Raw genomic sequence first — 24,145 nt, 5'->3', positions numbered from 1 at the left:
ATCAAACACCAAAATAAATAAGTGACAAAACACAATTCAAAATGAAAGAACAGAATATTACTATTTTTTATAAATCATTTTATATTGTGTGTGAATAAAAAATACTCTTGGTGTATGCATGTACATATATTTTTTGTAATTTTGTTAAAAAAATTATTAACGTTAATAATATTTTTGTCAATTTTTTTATTATTTATTATTAATATTCGAATTATTAGTGTAAATATTTATGTGATTAACAATTTTATTGTCTTTATTTTATTGAGTGTGAATGTATTTCTATTTAATACACATTTCGTTATTTCCGTATAATGCTCTCTTTCACGGAAAAAAACATGTATTTGGAAAATAAAAATAAAAAACAAAAAATTATAAAGTATCAAAATATACTGGAGAAAAATAGAGAAAAAAAAATAATTATATAAAAGATAACGAGATCAATGGAAGCCAATATAACAACCAAAGGCAATGAAAAACTTTTACGGTTTTCGCATGGTGCGATATTAGAAGAAGGACGAAATATAGTAAATGTAGATAATAACAAATATTTAAGGAAATATAAATGGTGGGAAGGATTTACAAAACCAAAAGATGCCTTTAACCCTCAAAAAACAAAAGGGTTTTTAATTTTAAAATTACATTTACACGAATATTTAAATAAAATTTCCTCTGTTCGATCTAATAACGACGATGATTTAATGTATCCTTATTTAAAAATATTATTAAACAATGTGGAAGTTTATAGGTCAAGAATTTTGGATAATAATCTAAACATATGGGATGAAGAATTATATTTGGAAATCCATTATATTAAAAGTAAGGTCGAAATACAATTATATGATATGGATGAGACAGATGAAATAGTTGAAGATGAATATATTGGTAGTGCATTAATTGATTTGACATATTTAAAAGAATCAAAAGAATATGACATGACCATAAAATATATAAATCAAACTGCAACAATAATAAATACACATGCTTATAAAAAGGGCATATCAAATAATACTAATATGAGTAAAGAAAATGAAAAGGTTACCCCAAAAAAAAACGATGAGCAAACTTATAATATTCTCGAAAAAAATAGTTTTAGTAATAATAACATTAAAAGTTTGAAAAAAACATACAAAGAGCCCAATGAATATAGTGTTCATATAATTGCAAAATTAATAAATAAAAAAAAATACAATGTTTTTAGTTATATATTAAATTCAATGTCATCATTAAACTATCGATGCATAGATAAAACCAGAGGAATATTAGATGCCGAATTAAATGTAAATAAGCTGTATGAAGAATTAAAAGTTATTAAATTCAATGCAGATACAATTTGGATACCATTTTATTCTATAATATGCAATTTTACTTCTTGGAAAACACCCATATATTCAGTATTTTTTGTTATATTTTTTCTACTATCTTTTATATTTTCCAAATTATTTATCTCGTTTTTTTTATTAGTTTTAAGTTTAATACTTTTTATTTTAGTATCAATTGTTAGAGAAAGTTATAAGTTAAGAAGGGAAAAAAATAATAAAATCATAAAATACGATGCTCAAAAAAGAAACAAATATTATTTTATGCGCATTTTGAAACAAAACAAAACTGATCAATTTAAATTACCAAATGAAAAAAATCAAAAAAATGGACACTTAAATACATGTGATAGTATATCTAACGGAAGCATAAATAGTGATACTAAAAGTTATAATAGTGATAGCTCTATTAGTGATAGTGAAAGCTGTAGTAGCTCAAACAATAGTAGTACTGAGAGTAATGAAGAAAATGGAAGTGTTAAAAGTTTTTTTGTGGAAAATAGAAATAACGAAGATTCTGGTGAGGGTTTAGATTCTAAAAGTTATACTGAACCAAATGAATTCAATAAAAATATGCGAATTAATAATGTAGGGGGAAATGAAAAAGATAAAAAAAAACATAAATTGGATACAACCAAAAATAAAAACAAAAATATAGATTCTAATAATGTAGACAAAAATAATAATAATGACCTCTGTAGTGAAGAAAGTAGCAATGATACATATGATTCTATGAGTAGTCTATCTACATATATGGATGATGATAATGGAGATAATTATGATAAGAAAAAAAGATGCAATAATAATAGTGATAATAATAATCCAAATAAACATTCAGAAAACAATTTACAAATTATTAAAACATTTATTTCTAATCTTATTGACGAAGATATTATAAATAATATAAAATATTTTCATTATATGGTTCACCGTTTTTCTATATGGTCAAATACATTTTATTATATTTTAAGAAAATTTGGTTACTTCCTTATTATTATTACATTACTATTTTCTTGTCTCAATATTTATTTTTATTCATTTGTTTCAAGATGTTTAAGATCTATAGGTTGTTTTGTTGGTTTTGTTTTGTTGACATATAATTTTAAGCCAACTCATATTGTATATAAGTTTTTTTTATGCATATATGAGTACTATTTATTGAAAATACGTCGAAGAAACGTTGACATATTTACCATTTAAATATGCTACTGAAATTTTTTTTTATTTATTTTTCCAATACAAACTATTTTGCATATTTTATTTGAAAGTTTTCTTTATTTAATTACATGATGTTAGATAAATTGCCTAATAAAAAGTAATCTATGAATTTATTCTTAAATAAGATATATATGCCAATTTTAAACAATTTTTTTTGGGGAACCAAAAATAATATTCAGAGCCGAATTACCTTCTTTATGGAATATTTATTTTGGTCATTTTAATATATAATCTTATTGCAATATATTTAGAACGAATAAATATTAGAAGGTGTTTATATATAAACCTTTTCATATATTATATAATTCATAATAGTGCGTTTTAAGTTCATTTGTTTTCCTTTTTATCATGCTTATAAGTTTTCTTATTATGTAGAAAACTGTTTTACATTATGATCAAAAATTTATATTCTAGAAATACAAATAACTGTTTCATATAATATAGTTAAATGGAAAAAGAAAGTCAATTAGATACACATTGTAAAATATACATGAGTTATATGTAAAGACAATCGTACATTGGTAATAAAATTGCAATCTTTCAAATAACAATTTTTGGATAGATAAAAGAAGTATAATTGAAATTTATATAATATAATAATATTTAAATATAAAAATTTATAATATTAAAAAAATATATATAGTCAATTAAATATCCATATGCCTATGGATGAATGCATAAATTTGGTAAAAAAAAAAAATTACAATTTTTATTATGTCACAAAAAATTATATACGTGAAAAAAAAAATAAATATTTTTTTTTGATGAATATTTTGTAAATAAAAGCTTTATGTTTTGTTAAAAAAATTGATTAATTTTAGTACGATATATATAAGAAGTTTTTTTTTTGTTATAATATTTTATAAAAAACATATATGTACTAATTTTAAAAGTATAGTTAGGAGCATAGTATAAGATTAAAATTAAAGGATTCCTTTTTTTCATCAATACAAATTAATAAATATGTTTAATAGTATAACTATTAAGTGAGTTGGAACCAATTATTAATTTAGGATATAAGAAAAGGAAGAAACATAATTATAGAAAAAATAAAGTCTTTTAAAATAGTATAATTGAGTTACAAAAATCTTATAAAAAAAAAATAAGTTAGAATAAAAGGGACGTTATTATTTAATATGAATTATTCTTTCAAAAAATAATTATAAAGACAGAAATTACTATACACAATTAACAAGAATAAAAAGAAAAAGTTAAACAAATAAATTTGTTATGCAACCTTGAGGATATATATGCTTGTATATATTTTATTTTTGACTACACCCAAAACTTACCCATCAAATTATCTGATATTTTTTTTTTATGTTTCCTTATCTAAAAAACGGTGAGCTGTTCATATAAAAATGATTTACATTCTATCCCCTCCTTCTGAGTAATAGCCACATGTTTTTTTTCATTAGCATAAATAGATCGAAAATATGAAAAGCATAAAAAACGGAATGTATAATTTTAATCCATCAAAAGAGGATCCATTTGGGAAAGCACCAGTTGGATATGTGGCTGGGAAAGGAAGAGGAGTAACGGGATTTTCTGGGGGTGTTAGTAGAGATGATATTACAGAAGATAAGGATAAAAATGATTATTCAGATTTTAATTATGATGAATTTCATGGATATTCAGAATCATTATTTAAAGATACTGAATATGATGAAGAAGATAAAGAAGCTGATGATATTTATGAATCTATTGATTCTCGTATAGATGTGAGAAGAAAAAGTAGAAGAGAAAATAAATTAAAAGAAGAGATTTTAAAAATAAGAGCACAAAAACCAACTATACAAGAACAATTTAGTGATTTAAAAAAAAATTTAGCTAATGTTACATTAGAAGAATGGGAATCAATACCAAATGTTTTAAATTATTCTAGGCAAAAACAAAAAAAAATGCCAAAAAACTATTTACCAGCTCCAGATAGTCTTATTATGAATAAATTAAATGAATCAAATTCACATCTAAATTATGCTGGTTCTTCAGGAAATACTAATGGCCTTAAAACACCTTTAGGTCTTAAAACGCCTTTGGGTTTATATACGCCAATGAGTTTAGGATTTCAAACCCCATTTTTAAGAAATTCAATAAATTCAACAAACTACGGTATTGATACACCATTATTTGGAAAAAATAATAGAAGTGGATTAATCAATAGTGGCTTGAATACACCATTTACTCTCTCTGGATATGCAACACCATTCGCTATCTCGGGATATTCAACACCTTTGAATGGTTCAAATATTAATGGGTATAATACGCCAATAACTAATGAACGAATTAATAACACAAATATGCTATCTTTAAATGATTTAGGAGAAGCTAGAGGTACTGTACTTTCTGTAAAATTAGATGAACTCATTGATAATGTGGAAGGACAAACTGTTATTGATCCTAAAGGATATTTAACAAATTTAAATGCAAAAAATTTAACTAACGATTCTGATATAGCAGATATAAACAAAGCAAGGGCATTATTAAAATCGGTTATAAATACAAATAGAAAGCATGGTCCTGGTTGGATTGCAGCTGCACGAGTTGAAGAGCTAGCTCAAAGAAAAGATAAAGCAAAAGAAATAATTATAAAAGGTTGTATTGAATGTTCTAAAAATGAAGATGTATGGTTAGAGGCTATAAGATTAGAAGATAAATTAAGTGAATCTAAAATAATATTAGCAAAAGCAATAAAAAATATTCCTACATCTGTTAAATTATGGTTGGAAGCATATAAAAAAGAAAAAAATGTTCAAGATAAAAGAAAAGTTTTACGAAAAGCAATTGAATGTATCCCTAATTCAGTAGTTTTGTGGAAAGAAGCAATTTCTCTTGAAAATGAAAATAATGCATATATTTTACTAAAACGAGCTGTTGAATGTATACCTCAATGTATAGAGATGTGGATTGCATTAGCACGATTATGTAAATATAGTGAAGCGCAAAAAGTTTTAAATGAAGCTAGGAAACAAATTCCAACAAGTGCAGAAATATGGATCAATGCATCTAAATTAGAAGAGAAACATGGTAATGTTAATATGGTTGATGTTATTATAAAGAGATGTATAGAAAACTTATCTCAAAAAAATGTAATACATGAAAGGGATAAATGGATTAAATTTGCTGAAGAGTGTGAAAAATCAGATTTTTTGCATACATGCCAAAGTATTATTAAGAATACTATGAATATCGGTGTAGAAAATTTAAATAAAAAAAGAATTTATAAACAAGATGCACAAAATTGTATAAATAATAAATCATTACATACAGCTAGATGTATATACAATGAAGCTTTAAAAATTTTTAAAACAAAAAAATCTTTATGGTTAGATTTAGCTAATTTAGAATTAACACATGGTAATCAAGAAAATGTAGATGATGTTTTACAAAGAGCTGTTAAAAATTGTCCACATTCTAGTGTTCTATGGTTAATGTATGCAAAACAAAAATGGCTAAATAACGAAATAGATGCAGCCAGAAAAATATTAGCAGAATCATTTATGCATAATCAAAATACAGAAGTAATATCACTAGCAGCTGTTAAATTAGAAAGAGAAAATAATGAATTTCAAAGAGCTAGAATACTTTTAAAAAAATCAAGAGTTCAATGTAATACTCCAAAAATATGGATGCAATCTGTACAATTAGAAAGGTTATTAGGAAATTACAAAGATGCAAAAGAACTAGTTCATGAAGGTTTAAAGATTCATAAAAAATTTGATAAACTATATATGATAGCTGGACATATAGAATTGGAAATGGCCAATTTAAAAGAAAACAATGTCGAACATAATGAAGAAATAAATCTTAATAACGCTTATGATAAAGCACAACAAATATACCAACAAGGTTTAAAATATTGTCCAGAATCTATTAATTTGTGGTTATGTGCTATTGATTTGCAAATTACAAAAAAAAGCTATACATCTGCTAGAGCATTAGTAGAAAAAGCAAAAATAAAAATTAAAAATATACATTCATTAAGCATAAATACCAAAGTGTTAAAAAATAAAGAAATCATAGAAAGTAATGAACAATATATACATGATGAAGAAATAGGAAATAATTTAAATCACACAAAAAATGATGATAACAATAATGATAATATATCAAATAGTAAAAATGAATTAGAAAATAAAAATATTAATGTAAATGCATCTGTAAAAGTTATTGAAAATTATGATCTACTTTGGTTAAAGCTTATTGAAATAGAATTATCATGTAATAATCTAAATATAAATCCTATTATTTCAGAAGCTTTAAAAGAATGTCCAACTTCTGGAATATTGTGGTCAAAGGCTATAGAATTAGAAAATAAAAATTTACAAAATAGTAAATCTGTTACGGCTTTTAATAATTGTGGAAATAATTGTTATGTTATTTTAATTGTTGCTATTATATTTTGGAATAATTATAAAATAGGTAAATCAAGAAAGTGGTTTTACAGAGCTATCACTTTAAACCCTTCTTTTGGTGATGGATGGGCTACATTCTTAGCCTTCGAAATTGATCAAGAAAATGAAATTAATCAAAAGGATATAATTAACAAATGCATAAAGGCGGAACCCAACCGAGGTAATGCGCGTTGCGTTTACTAGAAAATTTTCTACACGCGTTCATATTTTTTTCTACACACGTTCATATGTTTTCCCCTTTTTACTTTCGATACAGGATATATGTGGAACAAAATCACAAAACGAATAGAAAACTGGAGATTAAATTACCCACAAAAAATGTACAGATATATTAAAGAGCGTTTTCCTCATGTTTTAAACAAACCAATTTCTGGCAACATATGGAAAATTATCAATGACGAAAATGTTGCTTTACCTACTTTAAAAACAGAAGATAGTTCCAAAACTGTTGAGAATTCAGAATTAATTCAAAAATCGGACGAAAATACAACATTAGATCAAACAAATGATGAGGATTGCACATTAGATAAGGCAAAAAATAATAAAAGAAAAGAAACAAATTCGAAAAATACCGAAACAGCGAAAAATAAAAAAACAAAAAGTTAACAATTCAAGCATTTTTTTTATTGTATAGTTTATGATAATGAAATATCAAATAAATTACTACAAAAATAAAATAAGCATTATCGGTTATTGGCATATACATTAATTTTGCTTTTCCAACATACATTCATTAAAATTTTTTTGTTTTATTAAAAAATGTCACAAAGTACTTAGAATATAAAAAAATAATATTATGTACATATATATATATAGTATATATTATACGCCCTGCATATATGTTTGCTATTTATGTATACAATTTTCTATTTTGTTATTTCATTTTTCTTACTTTTGTATGCTTTATTTTTTTAAATGGCTACAAAGTGTAATGACTTGTTATTATTGTTTTTTGATTAATTTTTAAAGTATTCAAATAAAATACGCATACCCCCCAAAATGTAAATAAATATGCACATTTTTATTTATTATCACAAATGTAATGATAGGTGTTGTGTGTAGTTATTACAAAAAAAGCGAATTTCGCTAAAATTATTGATCTTTTTGAAAACAAACAATCATATATTAAAAAAAAAGTGAAAAAAAAATTATAAATAAAAAAAAAGTATATATATAATTTATTATAAAAACAATTAATTCATAATATATGCTATGCAAAGCATATTCAAGCTTTTCATATAAAAATTTTCATATAACATTTTTTGTTTGTGGAAAAAATATCAAATATTAAGAAAGGACATTGATTTTTTTTTTTACCACAACTTATTTGTGAAAAGACAATATTTCGAACTAATTATATACAAAAAAATATGCATGTCTAAATGAATGCTTAAATATATATTTGGAAATATTTTTATATTTTTGAATTTTATAAAATGTGGAAAATATATTATTCTACTTTTGTGTGTCATTCCAAGCTTAATTTAGGTCTTATATTTTTTATTTCTTATTTTATATATTATTACATTTTTTTCCATTTTTTTTGGCTTTTGATTTATTCATAATGAAGTTATTATTATTGGACATTTTGTTTTTATAATGAAAAATATTATTACCAAAGTGACTATTCATTTTATTTTTCTCTTTATTTATTTCTTTGTGCTTTGTTTTAAAGTCGTTACCATTTTTCATTTCGTTATTATTGCCATTTTTCGTATCATTTTTTGTGTGGCTATTATGATTATCTTCCTTTTCCTTTGATGAATTTTGTGAATAATTATCACAAAATGCACTTATTATACAGTTATTTTTTTTCACAAAAATGGAATATTTAAGATTTTTATCTTCTTTATTATTTTTTAATTTTTTATTTTCTGTAAAATTATGTTTTTCAATATGGTCATTATTATTAGTACTTATTTTTGCTGCACATGTATTGTACATATTTTCCCACCACATACTGTTGTTGTTTTGTTCTTCATTTTGTTCTTTATATCCCAGCTTTTAATAAAAAAAAAGTAAAAATTAATAAATAAAAATAAGATTAAATCAGAAAAATAATGGATAATATTATAACTAATTTTATTAATAAAATTATAAGCTATATGTACATTCAATTATTTATATAAATATATGTATGTATATATATATATACTTTTTTTTAATTACCCCATGTTCTCCATATTTTTTTATTTTCATAATATTAACATCCCCATTCTCGTTTTTCCCTAATCCTTTACCTCTATAAAAAGAAAAAAAAAAGTAATGCATATGAAATATTGCTTCATTTATCAGTTTGATAATTTTACAAAATAAGAAAACAAACTTTATCATAGGCTTTTGATTGGCTAAGTCTTATAATTTTTTTTTTTTTTTTTGTTTGTATATAAATATGTATGTATTTACTTTTCCCATCCAAATTTTTGAAGAATATACGACCCGAATTTTGACTCCACGGGCTTGGATTGATTTTCTATAAAACAAAAGAATAACATTATAAATATATGATTATATATATATGAATTATTAAAAATATAATAAAAAAAATTGTGTATTTTGCACACAAACATTTTAGTTTTTCTTTTTGCACTTACGGATATCGCATAATAATTTTTCATAATATTTTTTCGACATGATTTTTTGTCGAAATGATTTTCGACTTAGATATAAAATAAATACTTTCCTAAATCTTGGAACTATAAGTATATATTTTTATCTTAGATTTGAATTATTTATATTAAATAAAATAATTTTTATTTTAATAAACTTTCAAAATAGTATGTGAAAATAATTAAAAAATATTTCTCATTCCCACTCTTATTTTTATAAAAATTTGTCATAAAAAAATAAATTAACAATTACAAATAATTTTATCAAATTTATGGTTATTTATCCATTTCAACAACATATAAAACCATTACTCTTTCTGTTTTTTCTTGTTTTATTTGTTCGTCTTTTTATGATAATATTCATATTTATAATTGTTAAATAAACAAGTCTAAAAATTATATATTTTATATATCAGTTGTTATTTATTTTCGACGTCTTTTAACAAATTCGGTAAAAAACAGTTCATTCTAAAATGTATATTCTTAAGTTAAATTTTAAGAAAGTACTGAAAGTTTTTTGTTGAATTATAAGGGATTTTAAGTATAATTTTTTTAAATATTTGTTTGATTTTTTTAATTTTATTTTATCAGGATATACAAATAGAGCTATCTGCATAAAATGAAATGCTATAATGATGATATAATACCAATTAAATATACATTTGTGGTAATTTGAAGTTTTAAATGAATACTAAGTTTTCCAACAATTTATTATTACCCTTTATTTATCCATTTTTTTTGCTTTCTATAACCACATATACTTCAACTAATATATAAAATAACCAAGCTCTTTATTATTAAAAAATACGACTTGTTCCTATTTTTAATATTATTTATAGAATCCAAATTTATTTTATATTAACATATTTTAAAATAAAAAAAAAACTGATAATATACATACAAACGTTTTGATAGCAGAATAAACAAAAAAAACAACTTTTCATAGCCTGTTTTTTGTTCTTTTTCTGTATAATTTAATATAAGTGCATAAATATAAAAAAAAATACTATAAGAATGTGAAAAATATATTCAGATATATATTAATTACTATATATATCATTAGCTTGTATTTGAACTCCTTTTGCATGTCTGCGCCTACAATAAAGTTTATACTTAATGATGATTTGTTAATTTAAAAAAAATATAAAATAAGAAAAATAAAGAAAAAAAATTAAAACGACAAAAAAAAAAAGAGTTAATCTTAGGAATATATATTACCATTATAATAATCTCTTAAATGCTATAATTTTATGTACTTTTAAAATATTAAACATTTTTACACTATATAACTATCCCTTGGGATTCTTTTATATATAAATACCTATTTATGATAAAAAATTATTTTTTTTTTATTTCTTTATTATATATAAACATAACAATTTTATAATAAACTGCCCCCCTCCCACAAAAAAAAAAATATTCAAAATATATACTTTTAATTTTCCTATTAAAAATACCACATTACTTATCCTATTATTATAAAAGGAATAATTTGGCCATAATATTTACTGATATGTGTATATATACTTATACATATTCTTATATTTTTAAATACTGATAATATATTTCATGCTTTCCTTTTTATATGCTATATATATATATATTATATTTAAGGGGAATTTAAAAGCACGCATGAATTGTTAAAAAAATTTCCTATACATATATAAATTATTATATAAAATATAGTAGCATATATGGAATAATAAATTATAATATAACGGTGATATGTAGTTAAGAATTTAAATGAGTTTAGTAACATCACATTGAAATTAAAATAAATGGGTAGAAAAAATATATATAACAAATATTTATTATCAAAAAAAAATAATATAATAAAATAAAGTGCCAATTTTGGATATATAAAAATGTTATTTAAAAGAAAAAATATATATTTATTATAACATATTTGTACCACATAATATTGTGAACCCTTTATTTATATATTTTACATTTTATACTATTATATATCTTATACTACCTTTTAATCTTTTATATTAAAAATTAAAAGAAAGTTGGGAAAAAAGAAAAATAATATATAAAATTTATGTGAATTAAAAATAAATAAAAAAAAGCAACACAAATATATCAGAGTTTCGGAAAGAAATACAAAAAACTAGTTAATAATAAATTATAAAAAATAACAAACCCTGAATACAATAATTTTAAATACATAAAATTGTATCACATTAATTTATACATAAAGAACCACGCTTCCTTCTTTACTACTGTTATTAAGTTTTTTTCAGTTAAAAAAAATATAACATATAAAAAATTATTGTAAAATACTTGCAAAAGAAGAGCTAAATTGTTAGCAAGTTATTTCCAACCCAATAAAAAAAAAAAAAAAAAACCTAAATTTATAAAATATTTATTTATTGCTAAAAAATGGATGTTATAAAAAGGAATTAATTCTTACAAAATATTAGATGTGGAGAGATTTTCAAATTTCTTTTTATTATTTTCTATTTTCCTTAATATTACATTTATTTTAATATCTGTAAACGAATTGGAGCTGGTGATATTCGAATAGGACCCAAAAGGAATACCAAGAATTTTAATAACTTTGAAATAATTAACTAGTTAATATATATATATCTATTCTATATGTATATGTATGCGCCTATACAACAAATAATACCAACTATCCATTTCAAGATATATTGCTCCCTTTTTCAATGTGATGGATTTTATAAAAAAACAAATGAAATGAACGAATTTTATATTGTAGTGGAAAATAATTAAAGATATATATAATAAATAAAACTATAAGGATATTATAGCAATCTTATTAGGAATAATAATAACAGTTACTCATGTGTGTATGATTTTGCAGAAAATAAAAGAATGTTTTTATATAATAGGGAAAACATATTAACAAATTATTTAAATACAAAATTCAAGAAATTATATATTTATATGTAATGTTATAGAAAATAATAAGAATTGTGGAAAATTATATATTTTTTTGAAAAATAACATATTTATGTAAATTAAAATATATGTAATTTATGAAAAAGACCGAACAAGTCAAAACTATAAAATATACAAATTCGAGAATTAATCGTATAATTAATTTTTAACATACATGCATTCTTTTATAATAAACGCTATCTAAAGATATATAATTATTATATTTTAATTAAACAATATATTGTAAAAACTATTATAAAAAATACTATAATAAATATTATAATAAATACTATAATATATATTATAAAAAATAAATAAGCTTAATCGAATTTTAGTAAAAGAATAATACAAAAAATGAGCACTATTGTTGAAAGCAAAATGGGGATACAAGAGGAAAATGGTAACCAATGTGACAATAATAATAATATTGATTTAAATAAAGAAAATACTAAAAATAAAGTTAATATAAATGAAAACGACACAAATATAAACCCTGACAATAATAATGATAATAGTACAAACAAAACCAATACAAATAATGACAACAATGATGATGAAAAGAAAGAAAAAGAAGAAAATAAAAGCAGCAATCGATGGGCTGATATGTGTGAAGATTTTGATTCGCCATTAGGTATAATTTTTTATTACTTATTTTTTTTGTAGTATAAAATTATGTACATTATTTTGAAAATATCATTATATGCTTAATATAATGTACATAAATACATATGTATTATATATATTTATGTTATATTTTGTGAACAATTGTTTATTTATCCTTTATAGTTGACACCTATAATGATGATAATGCCATGAAAAATAAAACGCTGGATAATAATTATAGCAATGGTGACGTTAATAATCCCAAGCAAAATTATTTTATTCCTTCGAAAAATGGTAATTTTTTTATTATTACTGTTATTTTTAAGCTTAAAAAAAATAGTTAATATATGAAGAAAAATCGCCAATTTTTATTTCATGCGTGCATTAAAATACTCGATATTTTTTATTAACATACTATTTTATGTAGCTGTTTTGTACATGCTGATAAATTTTATTACAATAATTTCAGCTGCAATATAGCTATTTTGTTGTTTTATTTTTTTTATATTTTTCATAATTTCTACATTTTTTATGACTTGTTCATAATTTTTTGGGCGCATTTATACACATTTTTTTTTCTTTACCCTATCGCAGATATGAATAGCTATTCAAATATCTACGAAATATACGTCCGAAATCTTCACATAGATATTACAAAAGAAGAGATCTATACTATGTTCGAAGGATACCGAATAAAAAGAATCAATATTTTGAACAAAAAGGGTAAAACTGCAGCAGCTTATATCGAATTTGACAACGCAGAAGATATGAACAGGTCATTGGAATTAAATGGAAAAATGCTTTATTCAGGAAATAATACATTTGAGCATGGTACAATTTCAGTTATAATTAACAAGGATAAAACGAAAGCTTTTAATTTAAATCAAAAACAAAATAAATTTAAGAAAACAGCAAATAGAAATAATAATTTTGGTAATGTAAGGCAAGGTAATAATGTTATGAATAATTATAATAATAATAATAATAATGCAAACAATAGTGGTAATAATAATATGAACGGCAATAATATGTTTTCGTTAAATAACAATTCATTTTTTAACGATAACAATAATAATATGAGAATGGGAATGAAAGGAGGAAATGATAATATTAATTCAAGTTTTAATTACAATAATATGAAACAAAATTACATGAATAATCAACAAGGAATGAACAACAACATGAATATGAATCAGTCAAATAACAACATGCATAATCAAAATGATAACAAAAACTCGAATTCCAATTTTTCTTTTAAAAATATGAATTATCAAAACAATAAAAATGCAAATGCTGATAACACAACTCCTGAACAAACACCTGCTACATCCGAACAACGAAAAAAATTAGTTTTAAAAAAAAGAACAGTACCGTTAGATCAAAACAGTTATGTTGCTAATCCAAACATTTTCGGAGAAGCTAAACCCGTTAATACAAACCCCGATAAAATTATAAATGAAAGCATTTCAAAGGAAAAAGATAATAATAGTGGGGAAGAAAATAGTAATAGCGAACAAAAATTAGAGAATCAAGAAGAAGAAGAAGAATCAGGAATGAAAATGAACAATGAAAATAGAAAAGGAATGATAGGATCTAATTCGAATAAAAATGTTTTTAATTATAAAAAAAATAACAATTTAAATAGAAATTCAAATTATAACAACTTTAACAAAAATAATGGAAATAATAATACTGGAAAGAATAGCAATGCTTCAAAAAAAAATGTATTTACAATAAATAAAAATAATTCAGGAAATAACACTGCTATTAATATGAAAAATAATATGAACAATTTAGATAATTCTACAAATGTTAGTGGAAATATGAACGCTATCGGATCTGATGGAAATATGAAACGAATGAATATGAACAAAGGGTTTAAAAATTCAGATGGAAATAATATTCCGTACAATAATAATGTGCATGAAAATAAAGGATATAATTCTAATGTTGATGGCGAAGGAAATGTAAAATCGGGTTATAACAAAAGTTCAAACTATATGAATAATTATAATGACAATAATAATAATAATGCATTTTCTACATTGAGAAATAATTTAAAATCAGATAAAAAAAATGAAGATGTAATACATGGAAGCAAATCAAAAGATTTAAATATTATTAAAAAGGATGATAAAGCAAATATAAAAAATATAATTATGAAAAATATTAAGCGTGAAGATGAAAATAATAGAAATAATTCAAACTTAAGAAATAATTCAACAATTTCTAATGGATATAAAAATAATAATAATAGTTCATATAATAATGATGATGGACAAAATAATTTGAGAAACTTCAAAAATTATAATAAATTTGATTCAGATAATGAAACAACAAATAAAGATAATCATAATTTAAGAAAGAGTAATGAAAATAATTCTAAAAAAAATGATGAAGGTTTTGAAAACATGAACAGAAATATAAAAGGATCAGGAGATGGAGATAACTATAACAAAAATTCAAATGCTTACAATTATAATATCGAAAATTTATATGATAGTTCTTTAAAATATGTAAAAAATTCGAATAATTCAAGTAAAGCAAAAAAAATTGCTTCAATTAAAACGGTTAAAGTTATTACAACAGAGAAAAAAAATGAAGAAGAAAATAACAAACTATTTGATTCAAAAGATAAAAATAAAGATGATGTAAATAATGATGTAGGAAATGGTGCTAATTATGGTAATAATAATGAATCCAATTCTAATAATAAATATTATGATCATGATAATAAAAAAATCGATAATAATTATGAAGATTCACATCGAAGTAATAATGACAATTATACATATGAAAGTGAAAGTTCAGAAAATGGTAAAGATATTACTAGCAAAAATCTTAAATCAACTTTGTTACAAAATAAAACAAAAAAAAAAACAAAAAAAAAAATCAATAACAATGATAATGAAGAAAATAATAATATAGGCGATGAAAATAATGCGCCTAGTAATAATGCACAAAGAACTGGAAAAACTCAAAAAATTGATATTTTAATAAAGCCAAATTTAAAAAAAGGAGAAAATATTTGGGAAGCTCGAACAAATTTATTAGGAGAGCAAACAGAAAATAATAATGTCATAGAAAATGATAAACAATCTTATTCAAATTCTAGAAAAAGCCGTTCCCATTCAAATAAACTTAGCAGAACAAGTAGCAAACGTAGAGATTCAAGTGCTAGAAGAAGAGATCGATATAGTAGGAAATATGATAGAAAAGAAAGTAGACGAAATGATAAAAAATCAGACCGAAAAGATGAGAAAAGACATAGTCGTAGAGATCGAAGTAAACGGGATGAAAGCAGACGAGATGAAAGCAGACGAGATGAAAGTAAACGAGATGAAAGTAAACGAGATGAAAGTAGAAAAAATGAAAAAAGAAGAAGTAGCAGAAGTAGCAGAAGTAATAATTATGAAAAAAGAAGAAGTAGTAGAAGTAATAATTATGAAAAAAGAAGAAGTAGCAAATATGACTCAATAGATAAAAAAACTTATGATAGTAAAGAGTATAATTCATCAGATGATAGAAAAAAAAATCGAGATCCTAATGATAAAATAAGTTATAAAGAAACATATGATAGAGGGTATAGAAATTCAAATGATAGATTAAGCTATAAAGAGAATTATGAAAAGAATGGAAAAGATAGCTATAGAGATAATTATCATAGAAGTAATAACTATATGGATTATGAAAAAATGGATAACAAATATTTTTCAAATAATTATAATTCTATGAGACATAAAAATTATAATAATAATGGGAATAATAAGCATCATAGTTTCCATTCAAAAATGAGTAATTATAGTTATTCAAATAATTATAAATCATCAAGTTATTATAATAATAAACATCCATCAAAAAATAGTTCATATTATAAAAGCCCAAAAGGTCAATTAAAAACTAATGAAAAGGAAAAATCAGAATATAAATCAGAAATTCAAGTTATTCCTAAAAAAGCTATTGTTTCAACTGTTAAGACAAATAATGTTTCGATAAAAAAAAATCGATACGAATGTTTGGATGATGGTGATGAAAGTGATAAATAAATTTTAAAACTGCATGTGTAGTGCTTTTTACAAGCCTACAAATCCACAAATATATTTATCACTATACCTTGCGCGTATATATATATATATATATATATATATATGTATGTGGGCAAATGTAATAATGTTTTAGCTAGCTTTAAAAAAAACTGAATATTTTTATTTCAAAATTTTATGAGAATCCTTGTGATATATATGTATATTTATTTTATTTTTATCATGAAACAAATCTTATGAATAATTACATTGTATACCAATTATTATATGTACTACTTATCTGTATTCAATATGCTATATCCATACTATATATATAATCATGTATGTTTATCACATATATATATATATATATATGTATGAGTATACATATGTGATTAGATATTATTTGTGTGTGTATCGCTATTTTAGTATAATTTAAATAATTATGGCATTTTCCATTGTTCACTTTCCATTAATATATGTTGCATATAATAATTAATACGTGGCGTAAATGCATTCGCTACTCATGTATCACATTATCTATCCTTTCGTTTATTTATTTTATATATTTTTTTTTAATGTACATATTTTTATGTTAATCAGAATACTCCAAATAAAGAAAAAAACTTAAACTAACCAACTTTATTATTATGTTTATAAATATTATTACTCATTATTCTTTATAAAATAATTTTAACAAACATTATGATAAATCACATAGAATTTTTCGCATTTTCAATTGTCTATTTTTTACTTTATCAATACAAATAACGCACAAAACTTTGCTTATAATTATTTTATGTTCTAATTTGATAGAAATAAGACATAATTCAATAGGAAATTGTAAAACATATTCACGGGCACATACATATAAATACAAAAAATAAATTATTGAGAAATAGTGTGTGTAAAACATTTTTCATTCCTTTTTATATAATAAAAGTTTAAGAATTAAATTTTATATTTTTTTTGTAAACTGAGTGTGAGCATGAATATGATGAGTTTTCATATATCAACACTAAACCATGGTTATTCGAATAATTTAAATTAGTGAGAATATGATATTATATTTTTTTTTATTCCCTTATTTAAATAAAATATAAATAGTAAACAACTATGCAACATATGTTATAGTGTCCAAATAAATGGCATAATAGCAATAGTGTTAAAAATTCTGCCAAAAAATAATTATATGGGAAATAAAAATACAATGTGATAAATGCGAGCACATATATTCATAGTTCAAAAAATATTTGTAAAATAAATTGTGCTTTTTGGGGACTTTCAAAAGGTATAAGATAATGAAAAATAAATAATAAATAAATATATATATATTTTTAAAATAAACATAAAGTTGATTGCATGTTTTTTTTTTTTTCTTTTTTTCCATTTCATATTTCTCATCTATGTACATACATTTTTTTCGGACTTAAATATTTAATATTTTTTTATGAACGAAAATATGTTTATTCTCTAAACATTACACATTTGTGCAGTTAAACTAAAAAATTATAATTAGGTAGTAAAATATATTTACAATATTCATATTTTTGTAAAAAAAATGTAAGCTATTATAAAATACTTATATTATTATTAAAAAAAAGGATTATCATTAGTTAGAAAATTGCAATAAAAAAAAGAAAAAAAAAAGAAAAAAAGAAAGAAAAAAAGAAAAGAAAAAAAAAAACGAGATCGTTTGCCCTTTTTTACAAGAAATATTAAGAATTATAAATTTTTTTCCCCCATTTTTTTCGTTTTGAACGTAAAAAGTGGCATCAGCACTTTCTGATTTTAAACACATGTTTATATATGCCCATGAAAGTTTTTATAATTTATCAAAAATACATTTAGAGAATCGTCTATTCTTTTAGTATACATATTTAATTTTCCACTGAAATGTCCACTTATATATGATATTATTTATTATGTTTTAAAAGAATATAACGAATTATATATTACACGATAATATTTTCATATAATTAAATTGTTCAAATATATTGTAAACCTTTAAAATAGGGCTTATATATTGTATAGGAAAATTTAATAACGAGTTTTGTTTATACACATTTATAAGTGATAAATAAAAATAAGTAAATATGAATGCATATAAAGAACCTAATCATGTAGTAGACCAAAAACGATTATTGGATGAATGCATTTTTGTTGTTAAGGAACAAAGTTTTTTTATGAAGCAAGCGTTGGTAAGGAAATCAACATTTTTATCATTTTTCAACATTTTCAACATTTTTCAACATTTTCAACATTTTCAACATTTTCAACATTTTCAACTTTATAGGATAATGGATCTTTAAGGGATACTCTAAAGCATGCATCCAACATGTTGTGTGAATTAAAAACCACAGAACTATCTCCAAAATATTACTATGAATTATACATGCTAATATTTAACGAATTGCAACATTTGGATAGCTTCATAAATGATAAAAAAAAACATAAAAAAAAATTTATAGATATATATGAAAGTGTGCAACATGCAGGAAACATAATACCACGTTTATATTTGCTGATAATTGTTGGACGAAATTACATAAAAAATAAAGATATAAAAGCAAAATATATTTTAAAAGATATGACAGAGTTATGTAAAGGGATACAGCATCCTTTAAAAGGGTTATTTTTGAGATATTTTTTGATACAGATGTGTAAAGATAGAATACCAGATACTGGGAGTGAATACGAAGAAGCAGGGGGTGGAAATATTGATGATGCGTTTGAATTTTTATTAACAAATTTTTATGAAAGTTTAAAATTGTGGAATAGAATGAATGATAAAGTAATTCCAATTGGTGGAAATATATCAAATATAGATGATAATGTTTTAAAAAATAATAAAATAAAAATTTTAAAAGAAAAAATGGATGTTAAAATGTTAGTAGGATCGATATTAGTTCGAATGTCACAGTTAGAAGGAATGACAAAACAATATTATATAGAAAAATGTTTACCAAAATTATTATTATATTTATCTAATATCAATGATTCACGAATTCAACAATATATATTTGAATCCATTGTTCAGGTATTTAGTGATGAATGCCATTTATATAGTTTAGAGATGTTATTAAATTCGATTCTAAAATTAAATAATTTTGTTGATTTTAAAAATATACTTATTACTTTATTAAAAAGATTAAGATCTTTTGTTGAGCATAATAAATCTGAGTTTCCAAAAGAAATCGATATATTTAATTTATTTTATAATCATCTTGTTATATATGTTAATAGAACAATTGAACAATGTAGAAACGAATTTGACTGTTTTAATAACACTTTAGATACATCTTTTCACAATTTTGATAAAAATAATAATATAAATAATGTACACACAAACTCGATAAATATTAATGATGAAGTTTCTAATTTAAACCAAAGTAACAAAGATATAGATGCGTCTCAAAATATACCTAAATTTAGTAACCAAAATAATATTCACAAAAATTCTATCGGAAATAATAGTGATAATAATAATAATAATATTAAAAAAGATAAACAAGAAATTATTCAAATTATAATAAAAATGCTTCAAGTTTTATATGAATTTATTTTTTTATGTATATGTATGTATGATAGTACAACAATTAATGAATTATTTGAATTGGCATATAAAATCGTGTCAAATATTAATATAAATGATGATGAAATTTCTGAACAAGTCATAAATATTATTGTTTTACCATTTAATCATTTAGGATTAAATGCACTAAAAGCTAAAAATATTAAAAATCTATTAAATAGTATAAATGATAAATATAAAAAAAAATTAAGTTTAAATATTATTGATGCTATTATAGAATGCAAAAATAAAGAAATGGCATATCAAAATGTAGAAGAAATATTAAAATTTATTTCATGCATTTTTTATGAAGATATATCGACCCACAAAAAAAATATTAATAAAAAAGATCCATTTAATTTTGAAAATAATTCAATTATTTATACTTCAGAAAAAATATCAAAATTTTTTCATATTATTACAAACACAAATGATATAGATAAAAAATATAACACATCTATGTTATTTTATAATTATATATATGATAGTATATATTTTAGTCAGTTACTTCCGAGTATTATATTCACTCTGTTAAATATTGTAACAAAAATAATAGCTATTGGTATATCAATTCCAGAAAATAATGAAAATATAAATTTGTTAAATTCCGAATTTGATTCTGAACAAAATAAGCGTGAAGACAGCTACTATGATCCAAATTTTAACGATTTTACAAATAAAGAAACAAACATAAATTCAAATCCTTATGAACAACAAACAATAATATTAAGTGAACAAGAAATTAATCAATATAATAAATATGCAAAAAATATTTTCAAATTCATACATACTAATTTATTATCTATATCAAATAAAATACCAATTTTAGCATTTAAAATATTTTTTTATAGTTCTATAGTAGTAGATCAATATGATAAATTTATAAACGATTATTCTTTTATATCTTTTGATAATATTGAAGCTATTTGTTTAGAATTTATTACTCAATCATTAATCATATATGAGGAAGATATTAATTTATCATCTGAACAATTTGAATGTATAATATGGGCTATTGGTATATTATCGTCATATATTAACTTATTGGATAATGAAAATTATAATAATGTTGCTTTAAAATTATGCCAGCATGCTAATAAATTGTTAAAAAAAAAAGATCAATGTATTGGACTTTTAATGTGTTCTCATTTATATTGGGAAAATCAAAAATATAGAAATAGCACAAAAACTTATGAATGTTTACAGAAAGCTTTAAAAAATGCAGAAATAGCTATACAATCGAATAGTGATAATATATTCTTATTTGTTCATACTTTAAAAAAATATTTATATTATTATGAATCGTTAAATATTGAAGTTACTGAAAAAGTTATTAACTACCTCATAGATATATGCCAAGAATACTATTCTGATATTTGTAAAGATAGTTCGGTTAATCAAGAATATTTACAAATTATTAAGGACATACAAATTAAGAAACAAACCAATCAAACTCTTTTTGAAAATATAAATGCTTATTTTCCTAGTAAATAAATGCTCACAAAATTGTATCAGGATTAATTTATGTTTTGTATATGCTTTGTATTTTTTTTTTTTTTTTTTTTTAAATGATCGATGCAATAACACACAACCAATATATCAAATTATTTATTCTATTATTTTGAACTTTCACATTTTATATTTTTTGTATGAATCTCAATGAGTTCTTTTTTTTTCAAATAAGGAATAAATATTTTTCCTGAATATATAATGCATAGAAATGACGATATGCCGATTCTTTTTTCATTTTTTTATTTGATTTGTGCATATTGATAAACTAATATGTTTATCCTAGTATTTTATGCAGCTCATATATTTTGTTTTATTAATAACAAATCAAGATCATACTTTCGAATGAATAATCTAAAAATTACAATAAATAATTTTCAAAATATATAGATATTTATTTTTTTGACCTTTTCTGAAACTTATTTTTTGTTCTAATTTCCTTCTTAATATTGTCTAATTGATTAACATCAACAAAATATTTTTTATTTTCTTCATCATTCAATTCTCGGCATACTTTTATTCCCATGCTTTGGCATGTACCTAAATGGAAATATTAGAAGAAAAACTATTAAAAATGGGCATATAAATATTTATCTATATTGACAATACAAACTTCAGACTAAGATGTATCAGATACTTGTTAGAGTATCAAACGTGGTGGTATACTTACACATGAATCTCAATGTGAATAAATTTACCATCATTCTGTTTGTTTTTTTCATGTTTTTTTCACTTTTTTTTTCATTTTTTACCGATTATGTATTTGCATATACTTTTAATTGACATATTGATCAGGGGGGGGTCCATACGTTTGCACTTCGCGATGTGGAAAACCTGCACATGATGATAAAGTAGGCAATTAAATGAATAAACAAAAAAATAAAAAATTATAGAATTATGATGAAATAAACATACTTCTGATAATGTTATAGCACCAACAATTTTGTGTTTTGGAGCATAACTAAAAATTGGAACCCTTGCACATCTTCTGATAAACCATACAACTGTTGGGGTTCTCAAATAAAATCGATATGTTCTAGAATGGTAAAAAAAATATATAATAAGTATTTATAAAAATGAAATATAAATAACAAGTGTGTGTATTATTTCCTTACAAAATCTAGGATAATAAATTTATTTTTTTTATTATACAATATCAATATAAAATGATATAAATAGGATATTATTTTATTAACAAATTTTTATATATTCTATTTTTTGTAACATTTTTTTTAAATATTGATACCTATCATTAAGTGGTTCTAGTGTAACTTGAATTGGAACATTCTTTGATATGCTTTTTGTTCTTTCATTAAATTCTTTGAAAAATGTCATCATATTTATCCCTATAAATATTCAATAGTTATACATATATCTATATCTATATATCTATCTATATATATATTCTAAATTCCCATATTAATATATTTATCTATTTATTGATATGTGCAACTTTACCTAAAGGGCCGAGGGTTTGTCCTATGCTTGCACTTGGCTTAGGAGAACCAGCCAAGACAATTAAATTAAAACGTCCTATTCTTGACATTTTATAATTACTACATTTAATTAATATAAAAATAAATGAGATCATGAATAATATATTTGCGATATATATGTTGACTTACATAAATGTGTAAAATATAATAGAACTCACAAGTGGGGGATTCAACTTTTTTTTTTAAAACTTACAATTTTAAAACTTTTTGGGATTATACATTTTTTTTTCATTGTGAATGTTCGAAATATTTCTAAGTATATATACGTATTTTTTTAAAATGACACATTCCTGCATAATCAAAATGATAAGTTATGTTATAAAATAATATTCACCACAAAAAAGAAACAGTAAATATACATATATATATATATTTTTTTTTTTTATTTTAACCAAACTCTTTATATAGTCTAAAAAAACTTATAAATGATTTATTTTGTTGCCATATTATGAATGTACATTTTCTTATACTTA

The 24,145-nt window shown here is 22.1% G+C and overlaps 6 protein-coding genes across 7 annotated transcripts; 4 read left to right on the top strand and 2 right to left on the bottom strand.

Annotated features, from left to right (window-relative positions):
- Positions 1-440: 440 nt before the first annotated feature.
- On the top strand, positions 441-2,516 carry PBANKA_0937500 (conserved Plasmodium protein, unknown function; the record flags this gene model as incomplete). The annotated part of the gene is made up of 1 exon (XM_034564985.1): positions 441-2,516. The coding sequence occupies one exon, from the start codon at positions 441-443 to the stop codon at positions 2,514-2,516; it is 2,076 nt and encodes a 691-aa protein (XP_034421727.1).
- A 1,454-nt stretch (positions 2,517-3,970) lies between these two features.
- PBANKA_0937400 (pre-mRNA-processing factor 6, putative) lies at positions 3,971-7,555 on the top strand (the record flags this gene model as incomplete). Its single annotated transcript, XM_034564984.1, has 2 exons — positions 3,971-7,109; positions 7,206-7,555. 2 exons carry the CDS (start codon positions 3,971-3,973, stop codon positions 7,553-7,555), a joined length of 3,489 nt encoding a protein of 1,162 aa, XP_034421726.1.
- Positions 7,556-8,461: 906 nt separating this feature from the next.
- Positions 8,462-9,583, bottom strand: PBANKA_0937300 (conserved Plasmodium protein, unknown function; the record flags this gene model as incomplete). Its single annotated transcript, XM_034564983.1, has 4 exons — positions 8,462-8,950; positions 9,119-9,191; positions 9,356-9,422; positions 9,544-9,583. 4 exons carry the CDS (start codon positions 9,581-9,583, stop codon positions 8,462-8,464), a joined length of 669 nt encoding a protein of 222 aa, XP_034421725.1.
- A 3,239-nt stretch (positions 9,584-12,822) lies between these two features.
- On the top strand, positions 12,823-17,117 carry PBANKA_0937200.1 (RNA-binding protein, putative; the record flags this gene model as incomplete). Of its 2 annotated transcripts, XM_034564982.1 has the most annotated exons (3): positions 12,823-13,099; positions 13,255-13,365; positions 13,666-17,117. In XM_034564982.1, 3 exons carry the CDS (start codon positions 12,823-12,825, stop codon positions 17,115-17,117), a joined length of 3,840 nt encoding a protein of 1,279 aa, XP_034421724.1. The 2 variants fall into 2 exon arrangements, with proteins under 2 accessions (XP_034421724.1, XP_034421723.1); XM_034564981.1 differs by lacking the exon at positions 13,255-13,365.
- Positions 17,118-19,189: 2,072 nt separating this feature from the next.
- PBANKA_0937100 (vacuolar protein sorting-associated protein 35, putative) lies at positions 19,190-22,161 on the top strand (the record flags this gene model as incomplete). Its single annotated transcript, XM_034564980.1, has 2 exons — positions 19,190-19,294; positions 19,390-22,161. 2 exons carry the CDS (start codon positions 19,190-19,192, stop codon positions 22,159-22,161), a joined length of 2,877 nt encoding a protein of 958 aa, XP_034421722.1.
- Positions 22,162-22,570: 409 nt separating this feature from the next.
- Positions 22,571-23,722, bottom strand: PBANKA_0937000 (mitochondrial ribosomal protein L11 precursor, putative; the record flags this gene model as incomplete). The annotated part of the gene is made up of 5 exons (XM_034564979.1): positions 22,571-22,716; positions 22,929-23,010; positions 23,092-23,212; positions 23,423-23,522; positions 23,635-23,722. The coding sequence occupies 5 exons, from the start codon at positions 23,720-23,722 to the stop codon at positions 22,571-22,573; spliced, it is 537 nt and encodes a 178-aa protein (XP_034421721.1).
- Between the last annotated feature and the right edge of the window lie 423 nt (positions 23,723-24,145).

The sequence above is a fragment of the Plasmodium berghei genome, assembly GCF_900002375.2.
Source record: "Plasmodium berghei ANKA genome assembly, chromosome: 9".
Classification (NCBI taxonomy): domain Eukaryota; phylum Apicomplexa; class Aconoidasida; order Haemosporida; family Plasmodiidae; genus Plasmodium; species Plasmodium berghei.
The sequence above is the reverse complement of the archived record's forward strand: the minus strand, read 5'-3'. Positions and strand labels throughout refer to the sequence as shown.